Here is a 14863-nt window from a genome sequence, read left to right on the forward strand (position 1 = left end):
CCCGCCACAACACCTGGCCATTTTTTGGTTGCAGCCATCATTGTTGTTTGGCGGGCCCGGGCTGGGGATTCGAACCCGCCACCTTAGGTGTATGTGGCTCGTGCCTTAGCCACTTTAACCACAGGCGCCGAGCCCTCACTCACTTTCAATTAGCAATATATTTTATTTAACTTTTTCTGATTAAAGTAACATTACCTATCTCAGAATAATATCAACAAGAAGTGATAGTCCCTCCAACAACCCTGCCCTGAAAATAACCCACTGTTGTTAGCTTGGTGCATGTTCTTCCAGGCTATTTTGTTTTTTTCTTTTGAGACAGAGTCTCACTTTGTCATCCTTAGTAGAGTGCCATGGCATCACAGCAACCTCAAACTCTTTGGGCTCTGAGACCAGTCTGAGAAAGAGTAGTCTCTAAAGTTATTTCTACTAAAAGAAGTAACTAGCCAGGAATGGTGGCAGGAGCTTGTGGTCCCAGCTACTCAGGAAGCTGAGGTAAGAGGATCATTTGAACCCAAGACTTTGAGGTTGTGAGCTAAGATGATGCCAAGGCACTCTACCCAGGGTGACAGAGTGACATTCTGTTTCAAAAAAAAAAAAAAGAGAGTAACCTGCTATAAACAAAAATGAGATTCTACTGTTATATAACTTTTTTTTTTCTTTCAGTTTTTCAGATTAACATATGGCCCATCAAATCTTGCTTTTGTCCCCACCTCAGCATGGTGCTCATCTGGCTGAGGTCTCCAGGCATAGTTGCCAAAGCCACTCTTTTCAGCCCTTGTCCAATGTGGTCTCTCAGGAGCCTGTGACTCTCGAGTCCCCCTTCTCCTGTCAGTCTTCTGCCTGGGGAACTGACTTCTCTCTTTAGCCTCCTTAATGGGTCCAGCGCCTGAGCAGTGACTATATAGGGTTTTCTGAATCACTTCCTTAGCTCCATCCTCTGCTCATTCTGTAAGTATTGCCTGAAGAAACTCACCCACCTCTGGACTTGTCAATGCTCCTGTTTCTCTTACAGCTCCTATCATCTCTCTTGCACACAGCTGCCAAGGTTTTCTTTTCCAAACACAAGTACAGTCATCTTATTGCCCTGCTTGAAGGTCTCCTTTAATGAGAACTTCACCATTGCTTTCCAGAAACACAATCAGTTTCTTGGCCTGTCTCATATAAGGAGTCTGGGACTTGCCTAGGATTTGGAATCCAAAATACTTTGTTTGACATCCTTCACTCACCAACATATCAGTAGGTGAAGTTAGGGAAATCAACAACTTGTAAACCTCTTCTTCTCTGTAACCTGGGAAAACAGACCCACCTATCATGGAGGGATAAGGTCCAGTTCAATGGCTTAATGTTAGTAAATAACCCACAAAGCAAAGACAGAGATGAGCTCTCCAACAACCAATACATTTTGATTCAGCCTGTACCTCCTGCTCCCCAGTTTTGTGGATCTACCTGGAGTACCCAGAACCCGACTCTGGCTGCTTCTGTTGCCTGCAGTGACTCCCTTCCCAGTTTTGTCTACTCAAAACCGGGCTTGTCTTCCAACACTGAACTCCAGCCACTTCTCTCAAGCCTTTCTGCAACTCTACAATTCACTCCCTCTTTTGGGAAACTCCAGTCCCTACACATTCTGCTTATACTTACACTAATCTGCTCAGTAGTTCTTTTTCGACAGACCAGACACCCTTTAAGTTCAGATCTCTCTCTCTCTTTTTTTTTTTTTTTAAGACAGAGTCTCAGGCTCGGTGCCTATGGCTCAAGTGGCTAAGACGCCAGCCACATACACCTAAGGTGGCGGGTTTGAATCCAGCCCAGGCGCCAAACAACAATAATGGCTGCAACCAAAAAAAAAAAAAAAAATAGCCAGGCGTTGTGGCGGGCGCCTGTGGTCCCAGCTACTTGGGAGGCAGAGGCAGGACACTCGCTTGAGCCCAGGAGTTGGAGGTTGCTGTGAGCTGTGATGCTCCGGCACTCTACCCAGGGGGATAGCTTGAGGCTCTGTCTCAAAGAAAAAAAAAAAAAGACAGTCTCACTCTGTCACCCTGGGTAGAGTGCCATGGCATCATAGCTCATAGCAACCTCAAACTCCTGGGCTTAAGTAATCCTCTTGCCTCAGCCTCCTGAGTGAGTAGCTGGGACTACAGGCATGCACCACCATGACCCGCTAATTTTTCTTTTTTTTTTTTTTTTTTGCAGTTTTTGACCCACCACCTCTGGCATATGGGGCTGGTGCCCTACTCCTTTGAGCCACAGGCACCGCCCGCTAATTTTTCTATTTTTTGTAGAGACAGGGTCTTGCTCTTGCTCAGGCTGGTCTCAAACTCCTGAGCTCAGGCAATCTTACTGCCCCAGCCTCCCAGAGTGGTAGGGTTACTGGCTTGAGCCGCTGTGCCCAGCCTTAAGTTCAGACCTTATTCGTCTCTGCATTCCCCCATGGCAAGCAAGAAGTAAGTTGCTGATCAGTAAGTTAGCACTGCAAAAATCAATTTTATAGAACATTCACTTTTTCTCTTTTCATCTCCTTCCATGCAAAACTAACCGCAGGCAGGAGTCAAGTTCAAGGTTCATATGTGGTGGAGAGGATCAGGGCACTTATTTACAAGAAGCAACCCATCTCAGTGGAAACCTTGCTCCTTAAGCCTGAACTTATTTTCTCTCAGACTCCGAGCCGCCACCTCCCCAGATCTCCGAGCCCGGGTTCCAGGAAATGCTCTTCACCGACCTCATAAAGGCCACATTTCGGGGGGAAGGTATGGTTTCTGAAAGGGGAAGACAATTTAATCCTCCCTACAACTCAGCTCCCCGCGTGGCATTATTAGGCCGCTGGTGATGGGGAGTGTGGGGGAACTCAGCCTCAGTTTCCCTGGAGGGCAGACCTCTCACTGTGATGCTGGGGGTGGGGCCTTGAAGGGGTGGGGCCGCTCAGCAGGGCCGGGAGGCCGAGTACAGCCCCGCACACTCTGCTTCCCGCACTCACAGGCCTGGCTTCCGGAACGAGCCGCCCCCAGCAAGCACAGCAGCAGGACGAGGGGGCGCAGGAGGGCGGGCTGGAGGGCGTCCTTCTCACTGAGGCGCAGCTGCCAGGCCTCGGGATCTGCGGACATCACTGGAAGAGCCACCCGCCTGCGCAGTGCGATAAGTCCCCGCGGCGCCCGTTGGCCTGTAGCTGCTAGCGAGGCGGGACTTTCCTTTTCCTTGCATCCCATTGGACTGAATCTGGTCAGAGACAGGATTGTTTTCTCTGCAGACTGAGGGGTGCTTTGCTACGCCCCTACTTGGGGATTGGATTTACGTTGTTCCTTCTCCCTCACTGTTGAATCGAGTGTTTTTATAATCAGACACTTCTCCACCAATTATACATTATTTTTTTAAATTGAGACAGTATCATTTTGTCACCCTCGGTAGAGGCTGTTACGTCACAGCTCACAGCAACGTCCAACAGTTGGGCTTAAGAGATTCTCCTGCCTCAGCCTCCCAAGCAGTTGGGACTACAGGCGCCTGCCACAAACGCCCGGCTATTTTTCTTTTTTTGTTTAGCAGCCCCGTGCCGGGTTCGAACCCACTAGCCCTGGTGCATGTGGCTGGCGCCCTAAGCATGAGCTACGGGTGCCCCCCAAACATTGTTCTTCTTATTATTTTTATTAAATCATAAGCACAGAGATCATGTATACATTAATGCATTTATGGGGTACAATGTGCTGAGTCTACTCTGGCCCTCGGTAGAGTGTCGTGGAGGCACAGCTCACAGCAACCTCAAACTCTTGGCCTTAAGCTATTCTCTTGCTTCAGCCTTCAAAGTAGCTGGGAGTACAGGCGCCTGCCACAAACGCCCGGCTATTTTTTTGTTGCAGTTGTCATTGTTGTTTAGCTGGCTCAGGCTGGGTTTGAACCCACCAGCTTGAGTGTATGTGGCCAGTGCCCTACTCACTGAGCTACAGCCGCTGCCCAACATATGTTTTTTTGTTTTTTTTCTTTTGAGACAGAGCCTCAAGCTGTCCCCCTGGGTAGAGTGCCGTGGCATTACAGCTCACAGCAACCTCCAACTCCTGGGCTCAAGCGAGTCTCCTGCCTCCGCCTCCCAAGTAGCTGGGACCACAGGCGCCCGCCACAACGCCCGGCTATTTTTTGGTTGCAGCTGTCATTGTTGTTTGGCGGTCCGGGCTGGGGATTTGAACCCGCCACCTTAGGTGTACGTGGCTGGCGCCTTAGCTGGTTGAGCTATAGGCGCCGAGCCCCAACATATGTTTTTATTTATTTATTTATTTTTGAGACAGAGTCTCACTATGTCGCCCTTGGTAGAGTGCTGTGACATCATGGCTCACAGCAACCTCCAACTCTTGGGCTTAAGCTATTCTTTTGCCTCAGCCTCCCAAGTAGCTGGGACTACGGGCGCCCACCACAATGCCCCACTGTTTTTTTGTTGCAGTTGTCATTGTTGTTTAGCTGGCCCAGGACAGGTTCAAATCCACCAGCCTAGGTGTATGTGGTTGGCACCCTACCCTCTGAGCTACAGGCGCCACCCAAGACCTTGTCTTTAAAAAAAAAAAAAAATTGTTAAATGAATGGGATAAGTGTGGGAACAGTAAATGGTGGAAAGACAAAGACCCTAGGAGAAGGGCCCAAGAAGGACAAAGGCAATTTCTTTTCTTTCTTTTCTGAGACAGTCTTACTTTGTCACCCTAGGTAGAGTGCTATGGCATCATAGCTCACAGTAACCTCAAACTCTTGGGCTCAAGCGTCTTGCCTCAGCCTTCTGAGTAGCTGGGATTACAGGTGCCCACAACACCACCCACCTATTTTTTTGGAGACAAGTTCTTTCTCTTGCTCAGGCTGACCTTGAACTCATGAGCTCAAGCAATTGCCCACCTTGTCCTCCCAGAGTGCTAGAATTATAGGCGTGAGCCACCAAGCCCCCCTGACAAAGGCAATTTCTTTTTCCCTCCTCTCCTATTCTTGGAGTTATTGTAGGGAGAGGGAGAGTAAGAGGTACAGGGTAGATTAAAGGGGACAATTTTGATTTTTTGAGATGGGCTGGGAAAGGAGCTTCTCCACTGTTTTAAAGCACTGTTCCCAGTCTCACGATCCATTCAAAATCTTCCCTTTCTTATTTTATTTTATTTTTTTTGGAGATAGAATCTCACTATGTCGCCCTGGGTAGAGTGCTGTGGCATCACAGCTCACAGCAACCTCAAACTCTTGGGCTTAAGTGATTCTCTTGCCTCAGCCTCCCAAGTAACTGGGACTACAGGCTCCTGCCACAACACCTGGCTATTTTTTTGTTGCAGTTGTTCAGCTGGCCTGGGCCATGTTCGAACCTGCTACCCTCAATGTACATGGCTGGCACTGTAACCACTGTGCTACGGGTGCCAAGCCTAAAATCTCCCCTTTCTTAGGAGTCCTGAGGTGGGATAATAGAAACATGGTGGAAAGGCGATAAGCAGGCAGTCCCAGGTGTCCACCCAGCCTTTGCTTCTGGATGATTTTGTAACCTATTACTTAAACTCTGGATTCTCAGTTATAGATTTCTAAAATGGAATGTTCCGTCTTAGAGGGGCAGTGTGAAAATTAAAGGGAATACTAATACAAACTTTCCAGCAAATTGTACATGTTAGAAAGAAGTGAGGGACTCTCCGCCATCAATTTTAGGGCCCCCAAACCCTTGACCTCTTCAGACCCACACCGATCTTTCTTTTTCTTTTCTTTCTTTTTTTTTTGCAGTTTTTGGCCAAGGCTGGGTTTAAACCCACCACTTCCGGCATATGGGGCTGGCGTCCTACTCCTTTGAGCTACAGGCGCCACCCACTGATCTTTCTTTTCTGAAATCTTACAAGTCATAAAATGTCAGCCTGCAGGTGCATTTACTTTTTCCTCTTAAATAAAATGTGGAGGTTCCAGAGAGCAGGGTCTTTAAGCTCATTCTGGTTTTCTTCCCTCTGGCCTCGTTTGGTGCTTTGCAGGTGTTGCACATCACTGGTTATGCATCCACTGTGGCCAAGCTTATCCGTGCAGACTCCTCACTCTTTCTTTGGACCTTCAGCCCCATATAGATGGTATCTGATAGAGTAAAAGGGAGAGGGGTAGAGGTCCAAAGAATGTCACAAAGTTTTTAAAAAAAATTCATATTTGTAGGAATAAAAGGACAGAGAATTTGATTTTCAGATTTTTTTTTTAATTTTTTTTTGCAGTTTTTGGCTTGGGCTGGGTTTGAACCCACCACCTCTGGTATATTGGGTAAGTGCCCTACTCCTTTGAGCCACAGGAGCTGCCCCTTGATTTTTAGATTATTAAAACATGGGGTGATACCTACCTCCAAAGAACCTACAGTGGAACAGATACACATAATTGTTTAAAAAGATACAAAACAGGGTGAGGGCAGTGACTCTTGCCTGTAAGCTAATACTCTGGGAGGTGGAGGTGGGAAGATCCCTTGAGCTCCAGAGTTTGAGACCAGCCTGAGCAAGAGTGAGACCCCATCTTTATTAAAAATAGAAAAATTTAGCTGGGCATTATGGCGAGTGCCGGTAGTCCCAGCTAATTGGGAGGCTGAGGTAGGAGCACAGGAGTTTGAGATTGCAGTGAGTTATATTGACGTCACTGCACTCTAACTGGGGCAACAGAGCAAGACTCTGTCTCAACAAACAAACAAAGAAACAAACGAAGTATAGAGCAGTCCCACTTCTAGGAATGTGTCCAGAAAGATACTGTACCTGCATCCCTACAAAATTCTGTATTCAAAATAATATATGGCAGCTCTGTTTGTAAAAGCAAAACAAAACTAAAAGAAAAACAAAAGAAAAGAAATAATACAAATATTTGTCAGTAGAGGCATAAAAAGCATCACAAGCTGGACACCATGGCATGCACTTGTGAACAGCCGCTGTACTCCAGCCTGGGTAACATAGTAAGACCCTGTCTCTCTCTCTCTCTTTTTTTTTTGTTGCTGTTTGGCTGGGGCTGGGTTTGAAGCTGCCACCCTCAGTATATGGAGCCAGCGCCCTACTCACTGAACCACAGGCGCTGCCCAAGACCCTGTCTCATTTTTTTTTTTTTTTGAGACCAGAGCCTCAAGCTGTCGCCCTAGGTAGAGGTCTGTGGTGTCATAGCTCACAGCAACCTCCAACTCCTGGGCTTAAGCGAGTCTCCTGCCTCTGCCTCCCAAGTAGCTGGGACTACAGGCACCCACCACGACGCCTGGCTATTTTTTGGTTGTAGCCATCATTGTTGTTTGGTGGGCCGGGCTGGATTTGAACCTGCCAGCTCAGGTGTATGTGGCTGGCACCTTAGCTGCTTGAGCCACAGGTGCCAAGCCTTTTTTGCAGTTGTTGGCTGGGGCTGGGTTTGAACCCGCCACCTCTGGCATATGGGGCCGGCGCCCTACTCCTTTGAGCCCAGGCGCTGCCCAAGACCCTGTCTCTTTAAAACAAACAAACAAAAAAAAGCACTGCATAGCTATACAATGGAGTACTGTGAAAATATAAAAGCAAAGCAAAGGAAAAGATGTAGGAAAATCACTGTATTTCCTCATGGGATGGTCTCCAAGTAATATGAAAAAAATGTATTGATAATGGGTGGATAACTTCTGGACAGCCTATATGTACATATATATATGTACATGTATATATATAAATTTTATATAAAATTTCAAAATACCGGCTGGAGATGGTGGCTTGTGCCTATAATCCTAGCACTCTGGGGGCTGAGGCAGGCAGATTGCTTGAACTCTCTCAGGAGTTCAAGACCAGCCTGAACAAGAGCAAGACTCCCATCTCTAAAAATAGAGGGGTGTTATTGCTGGTGCCTGTAGTCCCAGCTACTTGGGAGGCAGAGGCAAGAAGATCACTTAAGCCCAAAAGTTTGAGGTTGCTATGAGCGATGACCCCATGGAACTCTACTGAAGTTGACAGTGAGACTCTGTCTCAAAAACAAAACAAAACAATTTTCAAAATACAGTAGAACTTCTGTAAGTTGACCACTCAAAGGACTGTCACAAATGGGTCAACATACAGAGGTGGTCAACATAAAAACTAGGCCTACTGTACTGATATGTACATGTGGTGCATGTCCAGTCTATGAGAATTAGGTGAACTTACGGAGGTGGTCAGCTATGGAAGTTCTTCTCTATTAGGGGTACAAATGCTTTTGTTACATGGGGAGACTTTATAATACTTAAATCAGGGTTATCAGTGTGCTCATTACCTGAACAGTTTTCATTGTACTTGGTAAGTTTTTACCTCTCCCCTTCTCTCCTCTTTACCCAATGTTATGTTGGTAAGGGGGTAAAAAGCAAGGGGCAGAAAAGCATATGTAGTTTGTTAAAATTTATGTGAAAGGGGGGGAAAGAATATATAGATAGATTTATATTTGCTTGTATATGCATAAATATAGTTAAAAGAGTAAACAATAAATTGGTCTCAGTGCCTGTCTATTGGGGATGAGATGGGAATAGAAAGAGACTTTTTACCTTTGAACCTTTTGAATTTAAAAGTAAGTTAAAATGGGGCGGTGCCTGTAGCTCAGTGGGTACAGTGCCGGCCCCATATACCAAGGGTGGCAGGTTGGAACCCGGCCCCAGGCAAACTGCAACAACAACAACAACAACAACAACAACAAAATAGCTGGGCATTGTGGTGGGTGCCTGTAGTTACAGCTACTTGGGAGGCTGAGGCAAGAGAATTGCTTAAGTCCAGGATCTGGAGGTTGCTGTGATGCCACGGCACACTACCAAGGGTGATAAAGTAAGACTCTGTCTCTTAAAAAAAAGAAAAAAAAAACTAAGTTAAAATGTAAAATAGGCTTTGTGCAGTGGCTCACGTCTATCATCCTAGGCTGAAACAGGTGGATTGCTTGAGTTCAGGAGTTCAAGAGCAGCCTGAGTAAGACTGAGACTCTGTCTCTACTAAAAATAGAAAAACTCATAGGATGTCGTGGTGGGTATCTGTAGTCCCAACCACTCAGGAGACTGAAGCAGGAGGATCACTTGAACCCAGGAGTTGGAGGTTGCTGTGAGGTATGATGATGCCAGGGTACTGTACCCAGGGCATTGGAGTGAGACTCTGTCTCAAAATGAAAAAAGAAAAAAAAAGTAAAATAAAAGATAATTCCAAGGGAGACCAAACAAATAAGATGACATAATTAAAAAGGAAAAACTTATAAAAAAAAGAAAAAAAGGGCGGTGCCCGTAGCTTAGTGGGTAGGGCACCAGCCACATACTCCCACGTTGGTGGGTTCGAATCCAGCCCAGGCCAGCTAAATAATGACAACTGCAACAACAACAACAACAAAAATAGAAATAGCCCGGTGTTGTGGCTGGCACCTATAGTCCCAGCTACTTGGGAGGCTGAGGCTAGAGAATCACTTAAGCCCAAGAGTTTGAGGTTGTTGTGAGCTGTGATGCCACAGCACCCTACCAAGGGCGCCATAGAGAGATTCTGTCTCCAAAAAAAAAAAAAAAAAAATTAGGCTTGGCTCCTATAGCACAGTGGTTATAGCACCAGCCATATACACTGAGGCTGGCGAGTTCAAACCCAGCCTGGGCCAGTTAACAATGATGACAACTGCTACAAAAAGTAGCCGGCATTGTGGGCATTCGGGCATTATGGTGGGCGCCTGTAGTCCCAGCTACTTGGGAGACTGAGGCAAGAGAATCGCTTAAGCCCAAGAGTTTGAGGTTGCTGTGAGCTGTGATGCCACAGCACTCTCTGCTGAGGGTAATATAGTGAGACTCTGTCTCCAAAAAAAAAAAAAATTATATTATTTCTTAAACAAGAAAGTTTACATCATTTTAATTCATTATGTTGCTTTCTTTTTAATTACATTATTTTTCTTTACATATATGGCTTTCTTTCATTAAAAGATAAAGTAAGGGCATGATTAATAAATAAGTACATTTTGTTTGGTGAAGGAAATTTTGGCCAAATTTTAGTGTGAGAAAGTCCCATCTGCAAGGGATTCTAGGTGGCTTCAGTGCACTCAGGCTGCCCTCTAGTGTCTGTATGGGATAAAGATTGTGATATATATGTTATTCAGAGACAGAGAAAACACTTTGGTAATTCCCCTGCAAGAGACAAGATTGAAGCTGGTTGTCAGTTTTGAAGGTCCTTGCCATTGGCCCATTCTGTTATCCCTGTTAGTTTGTGAATAGTTGTCATATTAGGTCCCCCTGTCTTTAGGTCAGAAACTATGGTCAGAGCTCCTCTGGGTACATCACAGGCCCAAACAGCCGAGGACAGCAGAGCAAGGCCTGGAGGTCAGTATGGAGAGCGGGAAGGACCTGAGGGTGTAGTAGGCCCTGGAGCTGTAAAGCCCTGCCTCTAGACTACCCTTTGAGCCACGTTCAGACTCTTCCTGGGTATCAGTCATTCCCAGGACCCCAAGGAAATCAAATACCAGCTTCTCGGTGTGGGCAGCTCCCTAGGAGGGGCTGTGTGTGGTATCCATACTTTTGCCTCACAGCCTTCTTCCAATATTATAAATTAAGCCAGGTTGGCTTAGGATGGTGGTTCTCAAAGTGGGGTCCTGGGATAATCAGCATGAGCATCACCTGTGTTAGAAATGCAATTTTCTTTTTCTTAATACACGCCTGCCACCTAGTGTCTACAACAGTGATTTTCTTTCTTTCTTTCTTTCTTTTCTTTTTTTTTTTTGAGACAAGAGTCCCACTATGTCTCCCTTGGTAGAGTGCTATGGTGTCATAGCTCACAGCAACTTCTAACTCTTGGGCTTAAGCAATTCTCTTGCCTCAGCCTCCCAAGTATCTGGGACTACAGGCGTCCACCACAATGCCCAGATATTTTTTTTTGTTGCAGTTGTCATTCCTGTTTAGCTAGCCTGGGCTGGGTTTGAACCCTCCAGCCTGGGTGATGTGATGTGGCCAGCGCCCTACCCACTGAGCTATGGGCACCACCAACAGTGATTTTCCTTTTTCTTTCTTTTTCTCCTTCTCCTTCTTCTTCTTTTGAGACAGAGTTTTACTTTGTCACCCTTGGCAGAGTGCCGTGGCATCACAGCTCACAGCAACCTCAAACTCAAACTCTTGGGCTCAAGCGATTCTCTTGCCTTAGCCTCCCAAGTAGCTGGGACTACAGGTGCCCACCACAATACCCAGTTATTTTTCAAGACGAGGTCTCGCTCTGGCTCAGGCTGGTCTCGAACCTGTGAGCTCAGGCAATCCACCCGCCTCAGCCTCCCAGAGTGCTAGGATTACAGGTGTGAATGACCATGCCTGGCCCCCCTTTTTTTTTGTTAATACAGAGTCTCACTTTGTCTCCCTGGGGATCAGGGAGCTGTGGGATCAGAGCTTATAGCAACCTCAAAATCCTGGGCTCAATTGATCCTTTTGTGTCAGCCTCCCAAGTAGCTGGGACTACAGGTGCCTGCCACAATGCCTCCAGCTATTATTTATTTATTTAGAGACAGAGTCTCATGTTGTCACCCTTGGTAGAGTGCTGTGGCATCATAGCGCACGGCAACTTCAAACTCTAGGGCTCAAGTGATCTTCTTGACTCAGTCTCCCAAGTAGCAGGGATTACAGGCACCCCCCCCCCAAAAAAAAACCCACTGGGCTATTTTTAGAGACAAGGTCTCACTCTTGCTCAGGCTGGTCTCAAAATCCTGAGCTCAGGCAATTCACCCACCTTGGTCTCCCAGAGTGCTAGGATTACAGGAGTGAGCCACCATGCCTGGCCCTATAGCAATGATTTTCTTTTTTTTTTCCTTTTTGAGACAGAGTCTCAAACTGTCACCCTAGGTAGAGTGCCGTGGCATCACAGGTCACAGCAACTTCCAACTCTTGGGCTTAAGTGATTCTCTTGCCTCAGCCTCCCAAGTAGCTGGGACTACAGGCGCCTGCTACAAAGCCCGGCTAATTTTTGGTTGTAGTTGTCATTATTGTTTGGTGGGACTGGGCTGGATTCAAACCCATCAGCTCCCATGTATGTGGCTGGTGCCCCAGCCGCTTGGGCTACAGGTGCTGAGCCTATAGCAATGATTTTCAAGTGTCGTACAGCCTCACACTGGTGTGCTGTGAGAGGATCTTAGGTGTGCTGTGAAAAATTTTAAAGATCATTAATTAAATTCTTTTTGAAAGAAGTTCAAAGCACAGTAAATATATTCCTTTTTTTTTGAGACAGAGTCTCACTCTGTCTCCATGGGTAGAGTGCCATGGCATCATCATAGCTCACAGCAACCTCAAAGTCTTGGTCTTGAGCAATCCTCTTGCTTCAGCCTCCCAGTAGCTGGGACTATAGGTGTGGGCCACTATACTTGGCTAGTTTTTCTATTTTTAGTAGAAACAGGGTGTTACTCTTGCTCAGGCTGTTCTTGGACTTCTGAGCTCAAGCAATTCACCTGCCTCAGCCTCTTAGAGTGCTAGGATTACAGGCATGAGCCACCATACTCAGTCAAATGTATTCTTTTTTTAAATGTTTTTTTTGATCAACATAATTTAAGTGTGCCTTGGAAGTTCAACTATAGGTTCAAGTGTGCTATGAGATAAAAAAGTTGAAAAACACTGTAGCAATGTAATTTTTAGGCCCTATCCCAGACCCCACTGAATCAGAAGCTCTACATTTTTTTTTTTTTTGAGACAGAGCCTCAAGCTGTCCCCCTGGGTAGAGTGCCCTGGCATTACAGCTCACAGCAACCTCCAACTCCTGGGCTCAAGCGAGTCTCCTGCCTCAGCCTCCCAAGTAGCTGGGACCACAGGCGCCCGTCACAACGCCCGGCTATTTTTTGGTTGCAGCCGTCATTGTTGTTTGGCGGGTCCGGGCTGGGGATTCGAACCCGCCACCTTAGGTGTACGTGGCTGGCGCCTCAGCCGGTTGAGCCATAGGTGCCGAGCCAGAAGCTCTACATTTTAATAAATCCTCCACCAGAATTTTTTCTTTCAAGTCAGCCCTGCCCCACTGTCACTCAAGTCTCAATACTGAAAAGCTGTGATTTCTGAATAGTCAGATGTGGGATGCATTTTCTTGCCAGGCGCTCCTGAATCAGCCTAGTCTGAGTCCTGGCCTGGCCCATGGAAAGAAATCCATGTCCTGGATTCTGAGCTGTGTTCTCTTGTCCTCAGTGTCTGTCAGGCTCCTACTTATACCTCAAAACACAGCTGAAATATTATTTCTTTTTTGGGTTTCTATGACTCCTTGGCCAGAGTGATGGTTTGCGTATATGTCCAAAAACCAAATGCGCATGTCCCACTAACCACTTGTGTTAGAACTTCTATACTGATCTCTGCCTGAGCAAGACTGGGTCAATGTTGAGGGCAAAGAGGGTTTGCCTCAGCCCCAGATCCTCTAAAGACAATGCCCAGCACACAGCAGGGGCTTGACAAATGGTTACCAGATGAATGGGTTGCCTGCGATGGCCTAGCAGGCAGGGCAGTGGAACAGGAAGCCACAGGCAAAAGTGGCTCTTTGCCGGGCGGTTGCTCATGCCTGTAATCCTAGCACTCTTTGATGCCCAGGCAGGTAGATTGCCTGAGCTCACGAGTTTGAGACCAGCCTGAGCAAAAGTGAGACTCTGTCTCTACTAAAAATAGAAAAACGGAGGCAAGAGGATCACTTGAGCCCCAGTTGGAGTTTGCTGTGAGCTATGACACCAGGGCACTCTACCTAGGGCGACAGCTTGAAATTCCATCTCAAAATAAATGAATAAATGAATAAATAAATAAATAAAGTGGCTCTTTGCTGGGTCACAGAGTCTCCTAAAGCTCACTTTGGAGCTCGCCCATCTGTCTCGTCTCCCCTCATCAGGCACTTGCATGGTCCCCAGAGCCTACCTCCTCAGACACTACCTTTCAGGACCACCCTCCAGATCAGCCAGTTCCAAATTCAGAAATAACTTCCTGCCTTAGCACCAAGTGCTCAGCTGCAACTCTGAGGCCAATTTCTGTGGGAGTTGAGAGATTATCCATGTGAGATGTCACTAGCAGGCTGTGCACAGTGACATGCCTGTAATCCTAGCACTCTAGGAGGCCGAGGCAGGCTGATTACCTGAGCTCAGGAGTTTGAGAACAACCTGAGTCAGAGTGGAAACCCCTGTCTCTAAAAAAAATAGCCAGGCATTGTGGTGGGCACCTGTATTTCCTGCTACTTGAGAGGTTGAGGCAAGAGGATCACTTGAGCCCAAGAGTTTGAGGGAGCTGTGAGCTAAGATGCCACAGTACTCTAACCAGGGCAACAGAGGAAAAAAAAAAAAAAAGGAAAAGAAGTATTTCTTGTTTTCTGTAGGCCAGGTCATCTTGATCTTCAGTTCTCCCAGTAAATTCAGGGTGGAAGGGGGAGGGTGGTGCTGACTAGCACAGCTCCTTTCAGGGTTATGTAAGAGACAGCACCGAGGAGTTTCTCTTTCACTTTGGAGGCAGCAGTTACATGCAAGGTCTGAGAAGAGAAAGTCGTCTTTACTCTCCTGAGTCCAGAGGTCCAGAGGGGAGAGTGGAGGGAGAAAAAGTAGTTTCTGAATCAGAGAAGAAGGAGGCTAGAGAGGTTGGGGTGAAGTGAAAGGACTTTGTACAGAAGATGATCTGGAAGGGTTGGAGACAGCAATTACATTCAAGGTCTGAGAAGAGAAAGTCGTCTTTATTCTCGTGAGTCCAGGGGTCCAGAGGGGAGAGTGGAGGGAGAAAAAGTAGTTTCTGAATCAGAGAAGAAGGAGGCTAGAGAGGTTGGGGTGAAGTGAAAGGACTTTGTACAGAAGACGATCTGGAAGGGTTGGAGACAGCAATTACATTCAAGGTCTGAGAAGAGAAAGTCGTCTTTATTCTCGTGAGTCCAGGGGTTCAGAGGGGAGAGTGGAGGGAGAAAAAGTAGTTTCTGAATCAGAGAAGAAGGAGGCTAGAGAGGTTGGGGTGAAGTGAAAGGACTTTGTACAGAAG

At 46.7% G+C, this 14863-nt stretch overlaps 2 protein-coding genes across 3 annotated transcripts in view; one reads left to right on the forward strand and one right to left on the reverse strand.

Moving 5' to 3' along the window:
- LOC100951235 (hereditary hemochromatosis protein-like) overlaps positions 1–3113 on the reverse strand; it is a 14639-nt gene extending 11526 nt beyond the window's left edge. The window contains exon 1 of the mRNA XM_023512965.1: positions 2972–3113. Coding sequence (XP_023368733.1) covers positions 2972–3098 — 127 coding nt within the window. The 5' untranslated portion in view covers positions 3099–3113. The remainder of the gene's footprint in view (positions 1–2971) is intronic.
- An 11243-nt stretch (positions 3114–14356) lies between these two features.
- LOC100951863 (MHC class I polypeptide-related sequence B) overlaps positions 14357–14863 on the forward strand; it is a 55894-nt gene continuing 55387 nt past the window's right edge. The window contains exon 1 of one of the 2 annotated variants that reach the window (XM_023512961.1): positions 14357–14397. In XM_023512961.1, the coding sequence (XP_023368729.1) occupies positions 14361–14397 (37 nt within the window). In that variant the 5' untranslated portion in view covers positions 14357–14360. Of the gene's footprint in view, positions 14398–14564; positions 14576–14863 lie in introns of those variants that run through there. The other variant, XM_023512962.1, reaches the window with a different exon arrangement.

Source organism: Otolemur garnettii, unplaced genomic scaffold, assembly GCF_000181295.1.
Source record: "Otolemur garnettii isolate 467f Iridium unplaced genomic scaffold, OtoGar3 scaffold00031, whole genome shotgun sequence".
Lineage (NCBI taxonomy): Eukaryota > Metazoa > Chordata > Mammalia > Primates > Galagidae > Otolemur > Otolemur garnettii.